The sequence below is a fragment of the Sphaeramia orbicularis genome, chromosome 6 (genome assembly GCF_902148855.1).
Source record: "Sphaeramia orbicularis chromosome 6, fSphaOr1.1, whole genome shotgun sequence".
NCBI lineage: Eukaryota > Metazoa > Chordata > Actinopteri > Kurtiformes > Apogonidae > Sphaeramia > Sphaeramia orbicularis.
The window spans coordinates 34674358-34698143 of record NC_043962.1 but is presented as its reverse complement, the minus strand read 5'-3'; the positions used below and the strand labels follow the sequence as shown (position 1 = coordinate 34698143).

The 23786-nt window shown below is 39.9% G+C and overlaps 1 protein-coding gene across 1 annotated transcript; it reads left to right on the top strand.

Moving 5' to 3' along the window:
- The first annotated feature begins 1217 nt into the window (after positions 1 to 1217).
- LOC115421604 (homeobox protein aristaless-like 4) lies at positions 1218 to 18583 on the top strand. Its single transcript, XM_030137564.1, has 4 exons — positions 1218 to 1926; positions 9542 to 9855; positions 15173 to 15301; positions 15420 to 18583. Exons 1-4 carry the CDS (start codon positions 1584 to 1586, stop codon positions 15738 to 15740), a joined length of 1107 nt encoding a protein of 368 aa, XP_029993424.1. The 5' UTR covers positions 1218 to 1583; the 3' UTR covers positions 15741 to 18583.
- Positions 18584 to 23786: the final 5203 nt, after the last annotated feature.

The following is a 23786-nucleotide window of genomic DNA, read 5'->3' as shown; positions in this document are numbered from 1 at the left end:
AGATGCTAAAACATTATTGCTTTTGGGGGAAGTATTGCATGGAAGCATTGAAAACACCGTAAAATGCAGGTGGTTATGATAGTTTTGAGGTTCATTCAGTCAGTTTAATCTGAAATTATGAAGACTTTAAATCCTGCACTGGCAAAAACTAAAGGGTGGTGCCCAAAAGAAGGAAATAGATGCAATGATTAAGCAGGGAAATAAAAAGAAACAGCAGGGTAGGGTAAGTTTAAGCATTAGTTTTTTTTTTTTTTTTTTTTTTTTTTTTTTTTTTTTTTTTTTTCGTTTATAAAATAAATTACGCGCATGGATAGCAAATTAGACCATGACTATAATTATTATGTTAAGAAAATTATAATTGCTTTAAATTAATTAACACAACTAAAGGTTTATTCGTTAACTCTCTAATGAAAAGCTTAAATAAACCTCCCTGTCTACATTTTCCTTATTTATTTAAAGTGATGTTTGGTGATATTAAGCCATTATACTCCCAAATCTCGATAATGGCTTAAAGGGAAAAATTAAGGACATGATTTGAGCCAACTTATTCAATTTGACTACCGACAGTAATAAAGCTCATCTTGGATCCTAAACCGCTTTAATTCGGACTTTTATAGCCAAGACAGGGCAAATTGGTGGCACGGCGTCATTTACCAAACTTTCAAAGGAAGAATAGCACTGTTTTAAATGAGCATGAGGCTAAATATTCTAATTAATTTAATATTAAGAACAAGCCAAATTTCTAATTGCAGGCCTTAAAGTTGTTTGCAATGATAAGCTGTAATTGTAGTTGATTTATGCGTAATGACAGACTCTCACATGAGGCCCCAAACGGTAAATGTTACGGTTTAATGGTTCTCTAAAGACAATATTTAGGCTATATAATATTTATAGGCGCTGTTTCTGGTCTCAATTTATAGTTTGATCCTTGTGTTTACGCTTTTGTCAAATAAAACCAATCAGATTTTCCACAAACATACATCAATAACCAAAAAATGTGGCTTTACAGGGATTTTTTTTTTTTTTCCACCAGTGTTTTAAAAATTAGTATAAAGAACAGTAAGGGTTGGAGTCTTTACTTCGAATCTGCAGGAATCAAAGCCTCTGTATTCATCCTCTAATTGCATTACTGTCATGTGTTGCGTCTCCCGCGTGTTTACCAAAAAAGCTTTCCCCCTTCTGAGCTTGACCTCCCATTTCCACTGGCTGCATAATAGCGCAGGCTGGGCTCGGCGTGGGCCTACATCTGAAGTGCGTGGAGGAGCCTGAAGGTCGGAGTGCTGTGTGTGTCACATACACTGTAGACTACTGAGGCGGCATCAGCTTGAGCAAGGCATTTCTCTTTTACCCCGACAAACCTTCAGGGGGCTTTTAGCATTTGTTCAGTCTGCAGTCTCTGGAAAACATCTGATTCATTTTTTAACCAGTCCCAGATGCTGCAGTGTGAGAGTGTGTGTGTATGAGCGCGTCAGTGTGAGTTTGTCAATGCATGAGAATTTGGGGAGAATCTCTGCTTTCTAGAGAAGGGGAGGGAAAGAAGAACCGTGTGGATTTTTTTTTTTTTTAATATAACTTTTTTAGGTATGAACGCAGATACGTGCGTCTCATACTGCGATATGACATCGATGGATTCATATTATAGCCCATCTACTGCGCAAGGTAGGGATCACCAGGCGAACCCGTTCAGGACTTTCCCGACGACTGAAACCAAATACAGCCCCACGTTCATTCCTGGTAAAGGGCAGGCTTACGGAGAGAAGTCCCGGAGTCCTTTCCAGCCGGAGTGCCAGTCATTGGATGGCGCGGAGGAGAGCACCTTCAACAAATACCAGCTCTTCATGCAGCGACCGACCTGCAAAACTCCACCCGAAGGAAGCAAACTGCACCCGGACAGCGGACACAACGGGACTCTCATTCCCTGCTATGGTGAGTGCAGATAGATGGAGACACCAAGTGCAACTTTAACAGTGAATGCATCAACTACAGAGCATTTAGAATGGAAAAACTCTGTAATGCGCAACAGCATCTGAAAGTTATTCGACAGCAAATAAGTGTTTCTGTAATTCATTCTGATGCATAACTGAGCAATAAGGAAACTTTTTGCGTGTGTGAAACCTCTATTGGAAACTGAATCATTAGTTGCGCACCTTTAACGCCCCGATCCCGTTGTTTTATTTATGTATTTTTTTTAAATTAACAACTAGTAGTATTGAATTTGATAATTAAAAGTATACTATATATCATTGCATCCAGCGGTTTGTTACCTTAACTGACAGACTATTATTTCAGTGGAAGTTTGCGCATTTGTTTAGTGCCAACCTGATGAAAAACAAATCTTCAAGTGATAATTTTCCTGTCCTCCACCACATCAGTTTATCATCCCATCACTGAAGCCGCTCCATCACTGTCACTGGTCCTCAGGCCCACAGCTGCACTCTGTTCATTTTATTGTTTGCATAAAATTCTGTTAATCACACATAAATGGGAGTCTGTCGTGGATCATATTTATGTTTAGATATTAAGAGACACACCTGCGTAAAAGCACACGCGTAAATGGAGAATTCCAGACCTGACAGCAGCTAAAGTGGAACGATGTCATAATGAAACTAAATAAACCTTTATTTTATTGTATTTACCTTTTTCTTTTTTATTACGGCTGATATACTGACCATAAATAGAATATATGTTAATAATAACCTGAGGCCTCATCTTAAATTACTAATATAAAACCTTAACTTCATTTGGATCGGTGTCTCGCAATTTTTAACAACAGAAAACGCAACTCAAAAGTTTAAAAAAGATTACAGATCTCTCAACAAATACAGCTTTAAATCTTTATGTTGCAGCCGGCACAACGAATCTAACTCAACTACAAATAACCGTAACCATAAAAAATACACATACACATTTTACTGTCCGTTTTATGAGTTGAGATGTAAAACACAAATGGAAAACTCTTCGAACATAAATGAACAGACGGGTTGTTAAAAGTGCATATGAAATGTTTCACTAAGTAAATCTCCGCGATTACTATATTTACATTACATGTTACTGCTGTAATTTCAAATAAGAAATTAAAATCCTGTTTAAGTTTAACATGAAGCTGATGTTACAAGATAAAACCTTAAATGTGACGCTAGAAGATAAATATTCAATCGTTAATATTCATTTCAACCACTCTTTGCGCTGGAAAAAATATTCTCTAGATGATAAAAAAATAAAAATAAAATAAAAAACAGAATAGACTATAAGCTGTGAAATTTTACTACATTTAAAGGAACTTGTGTGTAATAAACTCAGATAAAACTGTACTATTGCTCAGTGGGACCAATTACAAAAAGGACACGTCTATTTTTTGTGCAGTACCAGTGTTTGCCAAAATACACCCATAAAACACAAATTAATGCGTTTTCCTGAAAAACAACTGGAGTCACTCTTTATTTCAGGCCGGACTGTCACTTTTTTTGCTCAAACACATCGGAGAAGCCCTGCGCTGAAATGAACAGATTTGGCAAGTGTATTGACAGAACCATTTATACACCGTCATTAAATGCAACATGTCTCCCTAGAGGAGAACTCTGCAATGTTATTATCGAAAATGTTGCAGCCAGATGAAGGCATCGTGGCTCTGGGGAGGATACTTTGGGGTCTTGCCAAAGCCTCAGGCGTCAACAGGCTTGTGTTGTTATGTGTGGTCCTCTATGGCAGATATATTGCTCAACGCTGATGCTTTATCATATGATGACAAAAGTCTTCATACCCAAAGGGAGTTTTCTGTGTGGCAACTTCAGCTACAGCTGTAATAGTGTTTACATGGAGACCCAACATTTAGTTTGAGTCACTCTTAGGATGCTACACACAACCCAGCGTCCGGGTACATTAAATAAATTAACAAAAAACAGGACAAAACTGACAATTTAAGTTTATAGAATAGAATAGAATAGAATAGAATAGAATAGAATAGAATAGGGTTTATTGTCATTACACCAGTTGTGCAACAAAATTGCAGGGGGAAAAAAAAAATCCTTTTCAATTATTGTGAATTATTTTAAATTAACCCAGACCCATAAAGTTGGAATACAATATTTTTACCTCTTCTCATGACATGACTGTGACAATGGGACTTATTCTTGATAGATAAAGTGTAACTGGGGTTTAAAAAGGTGATTACTGATGTGTATAAATAGGAATAAATATAGGAATGTGTCTAAAAACACAATTATTCCAACTCTTCCAAGATTTTAGATATTTCAAACACTTAATTCCATAAGTGCTAATGCCCTGTAATTTAATGACATATAATCTCTATTAATTCTTTTTTGTGTTAATATAAATAAAAACGTATTGTCTCTGAAGCAGTATGTTGCATTTGTGCACAGTAGTAGCTCAGGTTGGACGCCTGTTCATTCATGTACATGTTAATCAGTAAGTCTGTTCCACGGTGAGGACAGGGATGGGGCCGTCTACCTGCTCGCACAGCAATGAATGAAATAAAACCCCCAGAGCTGATCGGGCGCTGAGGAATGCAGGTCAGCACTGCAGGAGAGGTCTGCATTAATCTGAGGCAGATGTGCATTACTGGCTCCTATAGTTATTATTCATACTCCCCAAACATCAGATCTCCAAAGCTATAGAGAGTCCCCGAGATGACAAAGTGGGACTGGTTTACATAACCCCGTCTCAACAATACCTTGTACAAATAAGCAACAAGTCAGAAATGGACATCGAGATTGGGTAATGATTTGAGAGACTCAGGAGAAAAAAAGGAGAGGGTTTCTGGGAAGGCCGCACATATGTGGGAATGACTGTTTACATGCTACTTTTCAGAACAGTGTGGCTGTATATGTGCTTCCTGTTTTCATAATTTTATTTTTACCTCTTATACAATTTGACTGGCGTGGCAAAATGAGAACTTTTTGACTTTCTCTCACTGTTTTTAAGGTTTAAAATGAGTTAAGCTGAGTCAGAAAAAAATTGAATTCACTGTTTATAGTCCTGTGGTACAAACTGAACTTGGCTCTTGCTTTGATGATAGACAGAAGTGTCTTGGAGGACACATGGTACCGGCCTGGTCAATATTTACCACAAAGCAAATAATACATCCATAAAATACAACTTAGTCATTGTTGTGAGTTCTGTACTTTCAAACAATCTCCCCTCCCTTCAGTGGGATATCAAGCATCCTGTGATATGTAAAACATTTTTCCCAGTGCATGAAAACCAAAACAAGACCTCAAAAACTTCTGGCAGCGTTTTAAAAGCATCCTGTCAAAATACAGTACTCTAACTACATGTTAAAAGGCTCAGGGAAGTGATGTCACAGGATATGCATGTGCTGATGACTAACACATTGTGCCGATGTTAACAATAAGCGAAAGCAAGAATGACACCTGTGATTATGCCGGCTTGTGTCTGTGAACCAGAATAAATTTTAATGTATGATGAGAAAGCTTCAAAGAGTGAAATGTGGATTTTTTTTTTTTTCTTTTAACAAGGTATTGGCTGATCGAAACACTTGACTCAGAGTGTGAAGCAGCAGCAGTCTGACTACCATGATATAAAAAAACAGATTAGACATTTATGTGACTCAGGAGATCTGTGCTTGATGCCATTTCTTCAACACATTTTCAATTAAAAACTATCACCACTGAAAATGATCTTGTCAGCTCGTATTTGTTCCTGCACTCTCACGCTGTTATGGCAGCAAAATAACACACAGCATGTTTTATCGTTTACTTTCAGCCACTTCTCTCACAGTGGAAAGCAACTCCCCCCTCCACCTACCTGAGACCTGCATGCAGGCCAGAATAAAGAAATGATTTGGAAACTTTAATCAGCAGGGGCTCTTTTTGATCTATGCTTGAGGCTGGCGCTTAGTCTTTACCTTTACTTTTCTGATTCCTATCCTTGCATTATATGGGGAAAAATAATCTCTGCAAAATTTAGGCATGGAAATCCAGGCTTATAATGTGGTAAAAAATTGGTCATAACATTTTAAAAATGCAAAAACTAACAATGGAAAATGGACAAAGTAAAGCCTTGATGATTGCTATTGGGTGTGTGATTAACAGCAGTCCATTTTCTGTTCCCGTTTGCTTTCAGCAGAGAGATGAAGATCATTTTGCTTTTTTGATATATTATTTAATAAAGTCAGAGGTGGGAAGTAGCCCAGTCAGATTTACCTCCAGCTCTAAACTTTTTACACAGCCTTCTTTATGCTCTTGAATGGTCGCAGAGGGGCACGAATACTTCAATGGCTTCATGATGATTTATTACTAGAATGAGCTTACAGCTATTGAATGGGAAGAAGGTCTATCGTTGATCATCAAACTTCATTACTATAACAACTACTTGATTAATTCCATTGCTGAAACAGTTTTATTTTCTTTTTCACAGAATCGAAACAAACCTTTGTTATTGATGACATTTAACATAATCGCAGCAACAAAAGATAACAGCCAACAACAAATCTCGTAGCCTGTTTAAGGGGGTTGTACTAACAAACAATATATTTCATTAAAGTACATAACTCCTCACTAAAAGAATAAGGTTTTTTTTTTTTTTTTTTTTTTTACCAATTTTATCAAGATCTTGTTCAGATTGTGTGAAAACTTGCACACACAACAAATAACTACAAGTACTGTAACTATTTCTGTGTGTTGTGATATAAGACAGTAACAGCCAGGTATGATGACAGTAGTGAGGTCATGATCGTGTCAATTTATCAGGAGCTGAGGCTGAACAGACAGATTTTTTTTTGGTTTCCCAGGGAATCTGCATTCCTGTGTGAGCCGCTGGCATAGATCTCTCCTCAGGAACATCTGGGATCCTCCCTTCCACTGAGGAAACAACAGTCAACATCAGGTCTTAGACTGTACTGGGGGAAAATATTCCAGCCCATAGCATGTCTGTGAATCAACAATGTTTGTAAAATGAGCAGGTACCTGTTGATGACCAGACATAATGGAATATTTGACTTTATTTGGTTGATATAAGGTGTGATGACTGGAGAGCCTTTGTGGCAGATTACCGTCTGCTTTAAGTATTTTGGGAGAACATTTCAGAGCACTCTGTTTAAAAGCATTCCCTTCTCTATTTAGTGTTTGGTCATTAACCCTTCCCCAGGTTACTAATTTATAGTGTTTCTTTAATTTGGCTTCACTTGACCCTCCCCGTCCTATTCCATAAAAACTGAGAGGGTGCCCTGTTGCTTTACAACCAGTTAAATTACACTTTGATGTTTTCTCTCTGTTTTCAGCAGTGATTAAATTGCTGACCCTAGTAAACATCTGACCTCGGCTAACTGAAGAGGTCTGCAGCTTGTCACAGAGTAACTCTGGCAAATTGCTGGATCAGCCGGTGATATTTCCGTGAATCCACATACATTAATGAACAGTGAAAGAGAATAACAGTGAAAAACACATTCCTCTGAATGCCAAAAACTGGAGCCAGTGTAGTGGAATCTTGGCTCCCAAAAGAAAGCAGAGTGTGATGGCTGTGCTCTCAAGAACAGCTTGCAGAAAAGACAGCTCAGCATGCGGGAATACTGGAAGATGTTTGTGGCAAAGGCTTGTGAGTGTTAGCGTGACAAAGAAGAGAGAGATGAGTTTGGAGTGTTTGGCAGCAAGAAAGATTCTGATTGAGGTAGAGGCGTTGTAATTAGAGTAGATTCAGTGAAAATGTTGGTGATGCAGGTCTGTATAAGGCTCAAACCTTAAACATTTCCACCCTCTCATCTGTGGGCCCAGCTGTACCCTTTGCCTCACAGGAAATATGCCTTGCTCAGGGGCATGATTGCATTTTCTCTCACAGATGCAAATGCCAAGCTGGAACCTGGATTTGACCTGTCTTACTTCTTAACATTGCAGCCATGCTCCTGCCTAGGGGTAGAATGAAAATATTGCACAGTGCTTGAGAATATGAGGCCAGAGGAGGGGAAGGTGATGTCAGAACATCTGCCTGTGTGGAGACTGTAAGAAGGTCTGACAGGTGGGCCACAGTGATATGAGGTCATGAACTCCAGCTGGGTGATCTGTGTTGTTCCATTAGCGTCTCGGTCGGGGCAAGCCTGAGCCAGGGAGCATGGGAGGACTGCTGGAGTCTTGTTGGATGACTATTGACTTCTCATAGTTGGACAAGTTAACCAAGTAATCCAAGAAAACAAACATGCATGATGCAGACAGCCACTGCCTAACTTCATCATTCTAAAACTATTCAGTCATCACACTAACCACTACAAAAACAGTGCCACAATGTGTCAACTCTCCCAATGCACTGGATCTCTGAGAATTACAAGAGGTTGTTAGTGACAAGAGTTTACTTATAACAAAAACGCAAAGTGACAAAGGAAAATGCACACACATTGAGAACAGAACTATTAATTTAATCATCTTTAACTTTGAGACAAATGCTGTTAGACAAAAGTAATGCTGCTCTTGCACAAGACTTGCACGTCTGTTTATGTGGAGGAGACCATTATGCCCTGGTTTTGGACCAATACAGTTAGGAATGGGCGCTCCCCATGCCCGTGTGCAGGAAAGGCAAACAGAGAGGCTGACAGAGAACACTGTTCTCACTGGCCCGCAACCAGAGCCCTTCTGCTTATTTATTCACACGGCTGTTTGTTTATTGAAGGAGAAGGGACAGCTTTCTTCATCTCCTCAGAGGAAACAAAAAAGCTAGCAAGCGCTGACAGGAACAGAGTGAGGTCTGTCACAAAATGGAGGCTTCAAAATTGAAGGTGACAAACACAATGTTGTTTACATCTGAGGGGCAAGGTTGTGGAGCAGCGTGGTCGTCGGCATACACAAGGCCCACCATACACAGCTCAGGATGGAGCAGGTTTTGTGTGGCTCAGATTTCAGGTGGCGTGATTAAGAGAAGTGAGTGAGAGGGCAGCGCTGAATGCAGGCGGCAGACAGCTTCGAGGGTTGTGTCACAGGTCACACCAATGTGTAGTGACATACCTTTCAAACAGAGAGAGACATTTATTCTCTGCAACTTTGAGACTCTGTGCATGCAGACGAGGCCTTTGAACCTTCAAATAAAACTGAAGGGGTGATGTAAGCTTAAAGTAAAGGGCATTTTGTGCGGATGTTGTAGCATGATGATGAGCAGGCACCCGCTGACTTGAATCTGAGGCATGATGGTTTTACACTGCCAGTCACCATCAGCAAAACACAGTTTGATAAAATAAAGCTTTTCTATGGTGAATATTTCAATTATGGAGTAGTAACTCTAATTATAGGACTATTATTGACAACACGTGGGTGGTTTCTAAATGGTTTGAAAGTTGGCTGTAATTGCTTTGAAACAGCAAGAATAAGATTTGTAAAGCCACAGTTAAGTGCACCACTGAGGGATTTCTGATATTTCATACTTCATATGAAAAATGCAATAATAGGGCACTTACAGCAAAACCAGAATTGCTCAAATGTATCCCATCATGCCAGTGGTGTAATGTTCCAAAATCTAAAGTTTTAAATATGACTGACAACTGTCAACACCTCCATGTGTCTCTTTTTTAACCTTATACCTACAGGGAAAGACAACAGCGGTTTAACAGAGTCTGAGTTGCCCCAGAGTGTCGACCCTCCTGGGATGGAAGGCAGCTACCTGAACCTAAAGGAACCCGGGGTGAAGGGTCCCACTGAGCGGCCGGGCTCAGACATTTCCAGCCCTCTAGACAAAAGTGAAGCTGAGAGCAACAAAGGCAAGAAAAGACGCAACCGCACCACCTTCACAAGCTATCAGCTGGAGGAACTGGAGAAAGTTTTCCAGAAGACGCACTATCCAGATGTTTATGCACGAGAGCAGCTGGCACTGAGGACGGACCTGACAGAGGCTCGTGTACAGGTGAGTACAGTCAAATAACACAAGTTTAGATGTGAAAATCTCCTCTATGCATTCACACGAGCTGTGAGATTTGTTGTATGTGTTCAGGCATCTATGTTTGCATGTTAATAATCACTTGGGGAGCTAACAGAGCGGGGTGGGAGACTAAGACTGGCATGTTGACAGAGATTGTTGGGAACGGCAGACAGCAAGGCCCATTGTTCTCCATCCCTCTTTCTGCTTGCCAGTTTTAGATCAGAGTAGGATGGGTGGGACTAAGGGAATACTTTGCTCTTAGCTCTTACATGCTGCAGACTCTGCAAAAAAGGTCAGAGGCCAAGGGTTTCTCCCCAGCACTACCATGTTCAAACTACTTCACTGCACAACTCTAAACGCAGGAAGGGAAAACACATGGAAAAAAGAGAAGTCATCAAAGCTATTTGGCAAGGATATAAAAAACACTTTGAGATGCCAGTTTCAATTTCCATGGGTAGTCCTAGACATAGTCAGGGACAGAGAACCTGGCCTGGTCCTTGTGGTGGTACAGTAAAATAAGTACATTCATGTTGCATTCACACAGACCCATCTATTCCCCAGATGAATATAATTAACTTCCTCATCTGACAGCCACACAGCAGACTCTGTTGAGTCACTGTGTGGTTTGACCCATAGTTCTAAAATCAGACCCTAAATATGCACACAATCAAGACTAAAGCCCTCAATTTCAACTGAAGGTCCATCAAGACAAAGTCCAGGGATATCCAATTGTTGAATACCATGGGGCACTTGAAACTTGGCAAGCGATCGTAGAATCCTTTTCATCTCAAAAACAACAGCTATTCAATCCCACAGTACAGATGTTTTCTGCCAAAATGCCAGTGTCAAGGTCCTGGAGTTTCATCCCCAGTTTGATGATAAATGTCTTCATAAACTCAGCTACAGTTTTCTACAATCACATCTGTGACTTCTGCTGCCACTAGTTTATTTCTTACAATTAGCTCTCGACTTCAGACTTGAACTTCACCATACTGCCTGCTTTTTATGGAGGACAACGCTGTGTGTGAGTGACTTCTGAGGCAGTCTATCAATCCGCTGGTCCTGGATGACAGAGATGAGGTGAGACGGCTGGACTTCAAAGCTGCTTTTGGAGTTCTGCACTCTGCCCTCCCTCTTCCTCTCCCTGCCTGCTGGCTCTGGAGCATAAATAAAGCCCTTTAATGGCTCTGTAAGCTGCCTTTTGCTGTCAACGTCTTTAGCAATTACTGTATCACCGCCAAGCACTTTGAGCTCCAAAAACTCTGAGCACCTTCTTCACAGATGTCTGCAAGAAAGAATAAACAAAAATAATATGCGTTGGCAGTTAGAAAATCATCCTTTTGGGTATCATATACGGGATGGGTTGCTGCTGTTCGTTATCAGAAATAACAAAATATCTTTGTGTTAATTGGAAATCTGCTTGTGCAAAAGCACCACTGACCTTTAAAAAACTGAAAGTTTATAAGTTGGGGAATAAGAGACACGGAGCAGCAAAGGACACATCTGACTTCATAATGTTCCCTGAATGATCTCTCTGCCAAACTATTTGGCTTGGGTCTCATTCCTACTGCCGTTCAAAGGCAAAGCTACATCGAGCAAAACCCTCAGTGAAACATGACACGCCAAGTACCCACAAACCAAGACAGGGGACAGATATGTGCTCAGACATTGTTTACTTGTGAGTTGTTTATTTAAGGCTCCAGTAGGTGTGTGAGAGAACACAGCACCTTAGCTTGTGACCGACTTCAAAATATATGTGCGACATTATATGTAAATGTGTGTGTTTTGTGTGTGTATCCTATGTGTGTGTGTAAGCCTGGTCCGCTGCTCTCGTCTGCACGCCTCTGAAAGGTCAGAGGGGTTAGCTGCGGAAAGCCAAGGGCTTAGGCGTCAGGAAATTAAACATGAAATGAAAACAAGCTCCAGTTTGAACATTCTCCCATCTCACTTTCCAATATCCCCACTTCCCCTCTATGACTTAAAAGAGAGGCGGGAGGAGAGAGACAGGGAGCGAGGGTCAGTGGGGGGAAAGGGGAGTTGGAACAGGGAAGAAGAAGAAGAAGAAGAAGAAGAAGAAGAAGAAGAAGAAGAAGAAGAAGAAGAAGAAGAAGAAGAAGAAGAAGAAGAAGAAGAAGAAGAAGAAGAAGAAGAGCTTCAATAGGAGATGGGAGTGAGACACAGAAATTGAGATGAGTAGAGGAGTGAGGCTGAGTTATCTCCATCCATCATAATTAAGACTGATAAAGCATTGTCTTACTTAATCTGACTCTACAGTGACAAATCATTTCTCTACAAGCTAACTAAGCATCTCCATATCAATCCAATCCAGGGCCCTCTAGGGATTACATCTGAAAACCTGCAACATTATGAGCTCAGATATCTAAAGAGGAACCAAAGAGAGACAATACATAACAATCCTTAAACAATAATAGACTTCAAATCCTCAGGGCAATATAACACAGACTCGGAGCCCCCTTCAAACATATGATATAATTCAAAGGCCAGTGACCTCTCACTTTGACATTGGGGTTCAGACACAACCTCAGATATCAGTTTACCACTTTGCAAGGCTGAGCTGTCCTCTAATTTCGCCAGCTGACCTGGGGAATGTCGGAGTCAGACGACATTTCTTTACGTCAGCTGCTCCCAAAGACACAAAACATGGGCTGAAGTGCCACAGGAGGCCATATATGGTCTTTTTTTAAAAGTGAATCAGCTTGTAGTTGTATCACATCAGATGTCAGGGCACTTACAGCTGGTCTTATCTAATTGAAAAGAAATCTGTTGTTGCTTAAAGGTGCAGTAAGCAATTGTAATCCTATAAAATTCAGCAAATATTGGAGCATTCTGCGTTTACATCGAAAAAAAAAGATGTTGTTTGTACTGTATCTTGGCTCTGTAAATAGGAAAACGCAATACACCACTATTCCAGTCAGTCAGCAACGGGGGGTGTTAGGGAGGGAGGGGTGAGTTTGTTTCATTGCTTTCTTTCTCAGGAACTGCCTAGACCATCTTTAAGAAAGAAACATTCTGTGAAGCCACATCTTTATGTGACACGCTCACATTTTTGTCACTAAACTTCATTGTGTTCGAGTTGACAGGAGGAGGGAAAAGAGGGGGGATTTGAAGAGGTTGACTGAGGGGAAATTGCATGTCAGGGACTGTGAAAACCACAAGCTGATTGGGCTGGGAATCAACTCTCAGTCCAAGTTCAAACCCCTGTGTCGAAGCGGGCTCGCTCTCTCTTTTTCTTTGAAGACGGTTCCCATTCCCTCTTGGGAGGATAAGATTCAGACAACCAACAAATACACAGATAAACATGCAGGGACTCCCAGTACACTCGTTGCTTATTTGGTCTCTTTCATTGAAATGTGAGAAAATAGAAAAAAAGCTATAACTGATTATATTAAGGATGAGCACAGGCTACCACTGGCTTATGTAAATATTAGAAAATAGATCAATTGAATGAGGGGACAGAATATAAAAATATCAGCAATATTCTAATTTCTTGATTATTTAAATGAAATACTACTATTTCCATTCCGTTTAATTTTACAGCAGGTTATTGTTTAGAGTGACTTAACTGCAAATTAAATGATTACTCTATATCAAGCCAAACATTTGGCAAAATACGCATCAAATGTATTTATATATAGTGCCAAATCATAAACAAAAGTTATCTCATGACACTTTACATATAGAGCCGGTCAAAACCAGACTCTCAAGCCAATTTACAGAAACCCATCAGAATCCTCCAGGAGCAAACACTTGTGACTGGTGACAGTGGTGAGGAAAAACTTCCTTTTAATAGGCAGAAATCTCAATACATCTATATATAAATATGTTGACCTTTGGTTATGTGTCTGAGTAACCATATTACCAATTGCAAGGTGGTATACCCTGAACTAAAGCAACATCTTTATTTATTAATGCTAACAAGCCACAGTCATCAGTCTCATTTTAAGAAAAATCTAGACTATGTTATTTATCCTGGATTCCTACTTCACAGAGGTGTCACAATGAACACCTTCAGCATTTTAACAAAATCCTCAGACTGCAAAACCAAATTTAGACATGCAAGATGAATATAATTAAGTTCTTCCTCTGACAGCCACACAGAAACCTTCTAAGATCGAACCCTAAAATACACACAATCAGAACTAAAGCTCTCAATTTCACCTAAAGGTCCATAAAGTCCAGGGATATCCAGTTCTTAAATACCAAGAAGAATTCAGTGATAGGCATTATTATGTTCACTATGTTAGGTATCATCAGAATTCATCAGTAAACTTCAGGCCTGCAGAAGAATAAGGGAAATCTGCAATGTGTGCCTATTAGCCATAGCAGTATAATGTTACTGTTTGTATACTGCAAACATAGACCCCCTGAACTAAAGCCCTATGTCCTACACATAAGGAGTTGAAATGAAATCAAACATGATTTTATTGAGCAATTTGCCAGTACGACGTGTCTGATAGTATTTTTCTTACTTATTGTGTGTCAAGCAGTTATTTGAAATGTGTACTGTGTATGTTCAGATCACAATGAAAGTGGAATTTATTGGTCCACTTGAAGATTTTTCACTTTGAATCCCTTTTACCAGTAACATACTATGACCCTTCAGCCCTGCTTTCTTCCTATGCCTACCAGAGTTTGGGAGAAGTGGTCTAGTAGCCTGTACTTGGTCTGTCAGCAGGTCTTGACAGCACACAGTTTCAGCAAAGAAGCATGTCTATCAATCTGAAGAAAAGAAATTACCTGGAAGCACAGACTTCATACAGTTCATATGATACTTAATACAAACACAAAGACAAAAACAGACCAAAGAGTATATTCTTGGTCAAAAGTTGAACTTTTGTTTCACAGATAATTCAGAGGGATTCCCCACTGTATCCCACTGTGCTGACATGTGGGGGAGAGCACACCTCTCTGGGAGTGATTTATGAATGGCTACAGACCCAGATGTGGATCTGTCGACGCTGGCAGCCTGAAGGGAGGCAGACGCCCATGTATCAAAGGGAGGAGCTGAAACGTGCAGCACCAGGGGAGACTCACCATTTTCACATCAATAGCTCCGTGCGGACTCCACTTTAAAGACACGTCAAGTCTTAAAACCTGGGCTTGGACTTTCATGTGCTGCAGAATTTATTTGCTTCACTGTCTTCATTTTATGTGGTTCAGTTTCTGTCTTGCTGAGCTGAGTGGATGACCCCGTTTTTTGTATTACTATTGGTTGTAGGTGATAAGGGAGTCTATCTTTTAAGGTATTTTAAAAACAGATCATGTCTATATATCTCTGCAGGTGTGGTTCCAGAATCGTAGAGCAAAGTGGAGAAAGAGAGAGCGTTTTGGGCAGATGCAACAGGTCCGAACACACTTCTCCACAGCTTATGAACTGCCTTTACTTACACGGCCTGAGAACTATGCACAGGTACCCACATCATGACAGCAGTAATTACAATCACAATGCTCTTTGAAGGATGAAAGGTAGCAGTTTCTGTACTTCAGTGATGCTTATTATCTCCTCATCATTCCCGTTCCTCTCTCAGATCCAGAACCCGTCATGGATTGGAAGCAGTAGCGGAGCATCTCCAGTTCCAGGCTGCGTGGTGCCTTGTGACTCCGTTCCTTCCTGCATGCCTCCTCATCCTCACGGTCCGGGAAGTGTCTCTGACTTCCTAGGTGTCCCCAGTCCGGGGAGCAGCCACATGGGACAGACACACATGGGCAGTCTTTTTGGTGGCCCTGGAATGGGTGGAGGTATCAATGGCTATGATCTCAATGTTGATCCAGACCGCAAGTCCTCCAGCATAGCTGCACTGCGTATGAAGGCCAAAGAACACAGTGCAGCCATCTCTTGGGCTACATGATGTCCCAGTCCAGTTCTTTCCTGCCCCCATATGGCCCCTTCTCTGGAGCAGCATTAGTGAGTGCCGTGGGGGAGGAGGGAGGTTTCCTGAGAGCACGAACGATAACACAGGTCAAATGAGCAGTGAGAGACTGTGGAGATAACAGAGGCCATTACAACGCCAATGCAACTAAGATAACAACTGTGACTGTGACAATCAGCAGATGCTGAAAATGAGAGAATTACAGACGTGTGACTAAGTGAGTTTTTTTGATCCTTGATCTCTCAGGTCTCAATGAAATATGGGGTTTTGTTCCCTAAAAAAGTGGGTGTCATTTCTTATGGTGATACATTTCAGTAAAATAAGCAATATCATAAACACAGTTTACAAAATGCCTTTGTAGAATACAGTATTTCAGTCCAAATCCAGTCATATTGTACATTACTTAAGTTTACAAAATTAAGCTTGATTCAGAGTATTAATTTTCTTTCTCAGTTTTTTTATACTACTCATCCTGCCCCTGTCACATCATTTATGTGACTACTTTCAACTTGTCATTAAAAAGAAAAAAAAAACAAAAAAACTGAACATAAATTACATATATGATGGTTATTTTACAAGCTATTTAAAACCAGAGCCACTCAATTGCAGAAAAAAGCTCAGATGCAACTCCTAAAAGTTTTGTTTCTGTCATTTTTCATTGCAAATGTAGTTAATGTAATAAAGAAATTGTAAAACAAACAATAACATGTTAGTCTTTGGTGCATAGACAGAGGTTGCAATAAGTGAACCAAGTCTAATTGAGTGAGTGTACATGGTCTGTGTCAGGTTAGTCCTGGAAGAGGGCAGGCGCTGAGATTGGCAGCAATTTCAAACCAACGTGTCATTTCCTCCCCCAGGGCTGCCTCCCCAGGTTCCCCTGCTAGGCCAGGCCTCAGGTTACAGGAAACACCGTCTCCACTGGCAGACAAGGCGCTGCAACGCACAGCAGCAGCCTTCAACACCAAGTAACCATGCCAGCCTTAATCAGCAACCAACAGGAATAGACACACTTAATTAGCGTCAAAGTGAGCTGTTCTGCCATGCGAATATGAACATCACAGCGTACATGGTGAGAACATACTGCACACACGGTTCCACACGCTGTAATAATCAATTCATCATTAGACGTGGGCTCGGCAGAGATGAATCCACGGCTCGCACACAGAATCCGTCACATGCCAGAGACTGCAGGCCAAATCAGTGGCCCTAATTGTCCTGAAGAGCATTCTGTAAGGTTTAGGTAATGTGATGACATTAGAGCTGAACAGCAGGAATGTGGTGAGTATGTCCAGTGATTGCAGGGGTGTCTCTGTGTGTTGCCCCTCTGGAATAAGCTTGTCACCAGAGCTGGGCTTCAGGCTGAGACTATAGACAGGCTTCATTAGTCTTTGGCTGATCTCTCTATGACGCCCGCTGGGCTACATATCCTTTTTCTTTCCCTTGTGTGGATTAAGTTGGGATAGTCTGTTTTTGGTCCACATAGCTGAATGATCATTAAAACACGAGTGTGCCTTACCACTCTACTGTTTGGAGGTATTGTATTTTAAATAGGGCTGCAACTAAATATTATTTTTCATTGTTGATTAATTATTTTGATTTGTCGATTAGGTCTTGACTAATCGATTAGTTCTCTTGTATAAAATGTCAGAAAATGGTAAAAACTTACTTAATGGTCCACAATCCAAAGATATTCAGTTCACTGTCAAAGAGGAGTAAAGAAATCAGATATATTAAAATTTAGAAGCTGCAATCAGAAAATATTTTCCTTTTGATTTCCAGAATAGCTGCCAATTACCTAATTTATTGACAACTCAACTAACTGTATCCTCATTGTGGCTCTAATATTAAACAATTCTTCCCTTTTTAAAAATTTCTAATAAAATTCTCATAACCATAAAGATTTTTCTGGTGACCAAAGATGATGTTGGTGATGACAGGGAGTGAAACCAGTGACAATATGACGACTGTACTCACAACTTCCACACAGAGAGTGTATTGTCATTCAAAGAAATAAATTCACAAGAAAAGACAAAGGCCTCTAAAATGACTCCATTCAATTCAAGAGAAACATTTTGAATTAATATACACTGTGGTGGAGGGGGGGAATATCATTAAAATATAAAGATAAAAACAGGATGTGGTCAAAACAAATGTATACATGACTACATGTGTGACTGAATTCCTACTTTGGAGAGCTTCTCGCTGGTTCTCCCTCAGTGCTCCACTCCTCTGCAGCTCCGTCCATGTTGATACTACTGAAATAAAGCAATTAAAATTCATGGTTATAATGTTGTATTGTGTGAATGTGAACAATAAATGATATTGTTCTTTTGCTTGTACATTTTTTTTGCTTATTTGTCAAATAATGGACCTCCAAAGATAAGCCAATGAGGTATTACAGTAATATTGTAAAAGTGTAAAATTATGTTTTGTGTTATTCTGAAAAGTTGCTCTGGACTTTTACCAGTGTTGAAATTGCTTTCTAATTTTCTTATGGCTTTAAGCAGCTTTTTGTATATTAATCATGTATTTCTACATCTGATTGTGACTTTTTACAAAGTGCCATCGCAATAAGTTATTGCACTTAAGAGTGTTTTTTACTTCCACTGGGACAGTAGTCTCTTTGCTAAAGCCAGAGGCATGTGGTTTTGTTTCCCAGCGGTCAAGAACTGTCTCCTAAGCCCGTCCATATTTAGCACCATGAACAGCATCACTGTGATCTGCTCAAGGTGCGGGACATTTGTTGTACAGAAGTAACTTGCTGTTCCTGTTGATGACTGTTTTGAAGTGATTATGAAATAAATGAATGAATCTCCAGCAGGTGAATGAGTTCACTTAGTTTCTTCTTTTACCTGAAAATGCTTGTTCAAAATGTGGAATGATTGTACAATACACAGGCAGCAATGCAGACCAGATTTTACATATTTACAGTTCATACACGGTCAATTCCCATGAACTACAAACAAAATACATCACAAGACCAGAGGATGTACACTCACACGCTGATGGGAAATGACATAAAGAGTTTAATGCAATCAAATGCATTACCAAGATACAGAAATATGTAAGCTTCTGCTGACTTGTGTATGCACATGTTTAAAAGGTGGAAGATATGTGATCCTGTCCTTTTTCCCGCATCAGCAGCTTCCAGATGGGATGCTCAGCCCCAGCCATTAGGGCCCAAACTTAAGCCTAATAGTTTGAATGGGCCTTAAATACCTCCAGGTGGTCTTTGGCTAACAGTCGAGCTATGGTCGGATTGAGAGAAAGCTGTCATGCAATACAGTATGCAACATCATTTCACACAGATGTTCTTTGTTTTTGCAATATGAGCTCAATCATGCAACAAAACAGTCCTCAGAAAAAAAACATTTTCATAAGTGATTCAAAACTCTTTTCAACACAACAAAAATGATGCCTGTAATCAATCCACCGTTTATTGTTGATCTTCCACAGAAGGAACAACCATTTAGGACAACTCTCACGTAAGAAAAGGACAAACCACAGCCAGGAAAAAAAACAAACAAACAAAAAAATCACAAAATGAAAAACTCAAAGATAAGCTGTGCCAATTCACATCTTGCCATCACTGTGGTCTTTACCCTGCAAAGAATGTTGGAGCTCTCCCACTTCTGCTCGCTCCCAGCAGCAATTGCTGTCTTTTCCACAGTTGTGCAAGAGTTTAACTACAGCACCCCGATTGCATGAGAATGGGAAAAATCAAAAGAAACGTGCCATCACCTACAAAAGTGTATAGCTGAGTCGAGGAACTGGAGATCATCAAGTGGACTGCAGCAGGTTGGAAGAGGAGCTGGTTCAGTGCAAAGTTGCTTGTGACATATGATACAATTCTTACGTCAGACTACGGAAATTTCATCCTCCATGTCCTTTATGAAATCTGTAATGAACTGAATGTACATATGACTGTTCCAAAACCGCATTATGACGTGTACAAATTTGTATTTAAAATGAACCATTGACAAATATACCCGATGTCTTTGGGATATCCATCCAAATCTATTAGAAAATTGAACCAAAGAAAAATGTTAGTTTATTTGTTATCAATAAGGCTTATTACCTCTGCCAGGAGGTATTGTGATCGCTTTGCTCTGTGTGTTTGCGTGCGTGTTTGTTTGTTTTTTAGCAAGATAACTCAAAAAGTTATGGGTGGATTTTCATGAAATTTTCAGGAAATGTTGATACTGGCACAAGGAAGAAATGATTAAATTTTGGTGGTGATCGGGGGTGTGGTGGGGTGGGGGGGCACGGGAGCCCACTGATCTGCCTTGGCGGAGGTCTGCGCTCTGAGTGCTTTTTTTGTTTTATCGTCATCGTTTACAACTTTGCCACAACAATGCAGTGTTTCATACAATAACATACATGAGCCGTTGCCTAAGGACCTGATGGATATGAGGGGTATTTTTTTTAAAAACCTGAAACTGGCTTTAGCTTTTGCCCCTTGAGCTAAGTTGTTGGTCTGGATCTGGATAATGTTTCAAACTTTTCCAGTTGCATCTCAAAATTTGCCATGATTAGTCAGAGCCTTTGTCTGACATTTGTTTCTGCAGCTCTTCATTCGCAGTAGCATTTTACTGTGGAGTCCAGTCGAATATGGCCTTTTTTTTTTTTTTAATTTTATTTTTATCAGGGAGGTCATACATAGTCCAGCATTTTTACAAGATCTCTGTGATACATACTAGGAAAAAAAAAAACAAAAAAAAAACACAAGACATGTTTCAACAGCGATGATCTTCCAACCCCTGCTCTCCCTTACATTTTCCACCATATTTTAAACAGGTTTATATACTACTGAAGAATATGGCCTTTTTATTATTCTCATTAATTCAAAGAACACTGCCATCTCACATTCACATTTACCTTTTACCATTACTGTACAGAAACTTTTTCTACTTGGATTTTTAAGACGCAAATTGAAAATAAGAATAAATAAGTTAGATGGAGACACACCTACATAATAACGAACAAAACCATTCATCATACATTTTATCAGTTGTATCACAATTGATTTTGCAAAACCTAATACATTGCAAGAACAATATTGATGATAAACAATGATGTTTGTGCTAAAACCAGAAATTATGCCATTTATTCACTTTATTGAGGTGTTAGTTTCACAGAATTTGACAATTACAGTTAAATTATGTATAAAGTGCATAGACTTTTAATGAAAACATTTTTGTCTGCATTAGTTTATTGACAACATATTGTAAGGACAAGTAAGAGGATGTATTCCCATATCAATACTGGATATGTGTTAAACACTACCAAAACCACCAATGAATCAACATGTCTACAGACTATATCAGTCAATGAAGTATAAAGCTCATTGTTTACACACATCTGTATTATGGTATCTATAAGAAAACAAACCAAAAAAAAGGTCTCAGGTGTTTATTATGACAGTTGTTGTCTATAATCTTCACGTAGAGTACTGCATTAGCCAATAGTTTACATTATAGCTCTGTTTGTAGACCAAAAATAGTTCTTTTTCTGTTTCTTTCAGTCATATTTAAAATTATTTCAAAGTAGTAGCTCCAGCACTACTCAGGAATAATAAATACATACAATTTACTACTGATTTCATGTTTAGAGGCCTCAATCTCCCTACCTACACAGACAAAGCTGGGTAGGTCACAGAACTGATAAAAATCTGAGACTGAAACGACAAAATGGAGCACTAGTTAAAGAGACACCCCCCCCCCCCGCCTGTGCCCTCCGCCCCTTCTGTCTAAAACACGGGTAGATGACATAAATAAACACTCGCAGAGAGGAAGAAGAGCAGCCCACTGTGCCCTGAACAGCACTCATTAAACCTAATGGGTCACGCTGCTCCAGCTAGGCTCCACTGACACCCTTAATAGAAGCCTGCATGGTTAAAGGACCATGAAGACCATTAGGGCACTTCAAAGTTCACCCCACTACATTAGGGCCCTGTTGATATGGCAAAGAGGGGACAGATCCAATTCCTCATTCACTGCTTTATTTTTCCATTGGTTGGCCTGTCAATCAACCTGCTCAATAAACAAATGGATGCTTGAGCTGCTCATTTAGGGCCATCGTTAGCAAGGCCAAGGCTGTAAATCAATGCTTGTATCAGCTTTCAGGAAAAAAATTCTTATAGGTCATATTTTAGAACTGACACTTAAGCTTACAGTGTTAAATGGCCCCTTTTGGTTTGAAAATAAACCTGCTGCTTGCACTGTAAATCACATTTCTCCAATTTCTCCACACAGTTGTAGAGCAGTCTAGGAACTCATATGAACAGTTACAGACTTGAGTCAGAGAAAAAAAATGATGAGTACCCTGACCAGGAAAAACAAAAGCTCTCCTAACAGACTCAGATGTGGAAATTCACACAGACATTTGTTTGCTACTATGAGAAGAAAGTCCACCTCACTCAAATAACTTCCAAGTGAAATCTTGTAAATCAAAAGAGCCATGAGAAGGTTGATATATCGATACTGTCCTAAGGGACATAAAAGGGAGAGCAGCCTCCTGCCGCGGTCATAAGTCAGAGCTATGGCCACGCAACATGCCTTTGGGGAGAGGAGGTGGAGAGGAGCAGGCGGCTGAGGAGGAAGGAACACAGCATACATCACTTTGTCCAGTAAAACGTCCCTCATAAGCTCAAAATGCCTGTAAACAGCCCACAGTTAGCGAAGCTGTTGAGACACATAGGAAACCAGTTCTAAGCAGCATGAATATAGCATTTATCTAAAAGTAGTGACTTCTGTTTTTAAGCAAGATTTCCCAACCAAGTAAAAATGGAAAACAGGGTACTGAAGAAGTTTTTTAAGTTTAGCTGCTTCCATAGACATTTTCCAGTGTAAAATTTCTAAATATGCATTAAACATGTTTATGCAAATGCACCAACTGCATACAAATAAGAGGAAAACAAACTAAATGTAGACAGTGCATTTGCATTAGAACTTGACAGTGTTTTAGAAGACTTGACAGGTCATTGTCTCAGCAGCAGGACACACACCTAGCCTCTTTGATAGGCTCAAGATCAGAGAGGAGGTTTACTGAGAGAAGAGCATACCTCAGTTTCCTGAGCTCTTCGTAATGGGGTCTGTGGCCCAGGGCCAAATGCTCCTATGAGGTTATCTACAGCTCTGGTCTATCAATGAGATCAGTTTCTTCTCTTCTGATACTCAAACACTTGTGCACTTCAGCAGTGTTGTAAATTTTCAAGATGTAACTCACTAATTTGTGACAACACCTGAAAGGTTCAATACACTTCAAGTTTTCCATCCTTTAAATGCAAAAATGAATGGTATAAATTAGGGCATTAACTGAAAAGTTGGTTTGTCGACGTGTCAACGTCCGTGGCACAAGTCAACGTTACTTTGGAGGAGTCGACTAGCCGTGTGTTATTCTCCCTTCTATCACTTGCCTTCATTCAGCGCATGTCGATACTCTCATCTTTCTACATGAAAACATGGAGTGCAAGGTAGTGACGTGTGGCTCAGTGGACCCGGCTCAGGTTGGTGCGGGTCCTAAAAATGTCACTTTATTTGCAGGGCGGGTCAAAAATTTCGACAAAGTGGCTTAAAAAAAAAAAAAAGAGCCACACATCACTAGCGCAAGGCCAAGACTGAGGGAAGAAGATGACTCAGAGTAGGATTACTAAACTGACTGTGATCTAGAAAAACTCTGGTCTCAGTAATGTTCTGTGAACCATGTAAGCACCACCAATATTGAATACTCACTTGAACAGCCAGTGTGTTTGGATTATTCTGTTCATTTATTTCATTCAGACAATGCGCTCTTTTCTCTAACATGCTGTGCGCCTTTTCTGCTGCTGTCTGAACTTTTTCCCACTTTATGCTGTTCAGTTAAATTTAAAAGAAAATTCAAGCTGTTAATCTATGTTTTGTTTTGGTTAAATGTCTGAGAAGGACTGTTGATGCTTGTGTCTTTCCAGTTTTTTATTCTGCTCTTTACTGTACATTGTTAATGTTACAGTGAACGTTTGTACAAGTTGCTCATTGTTGAACAGCT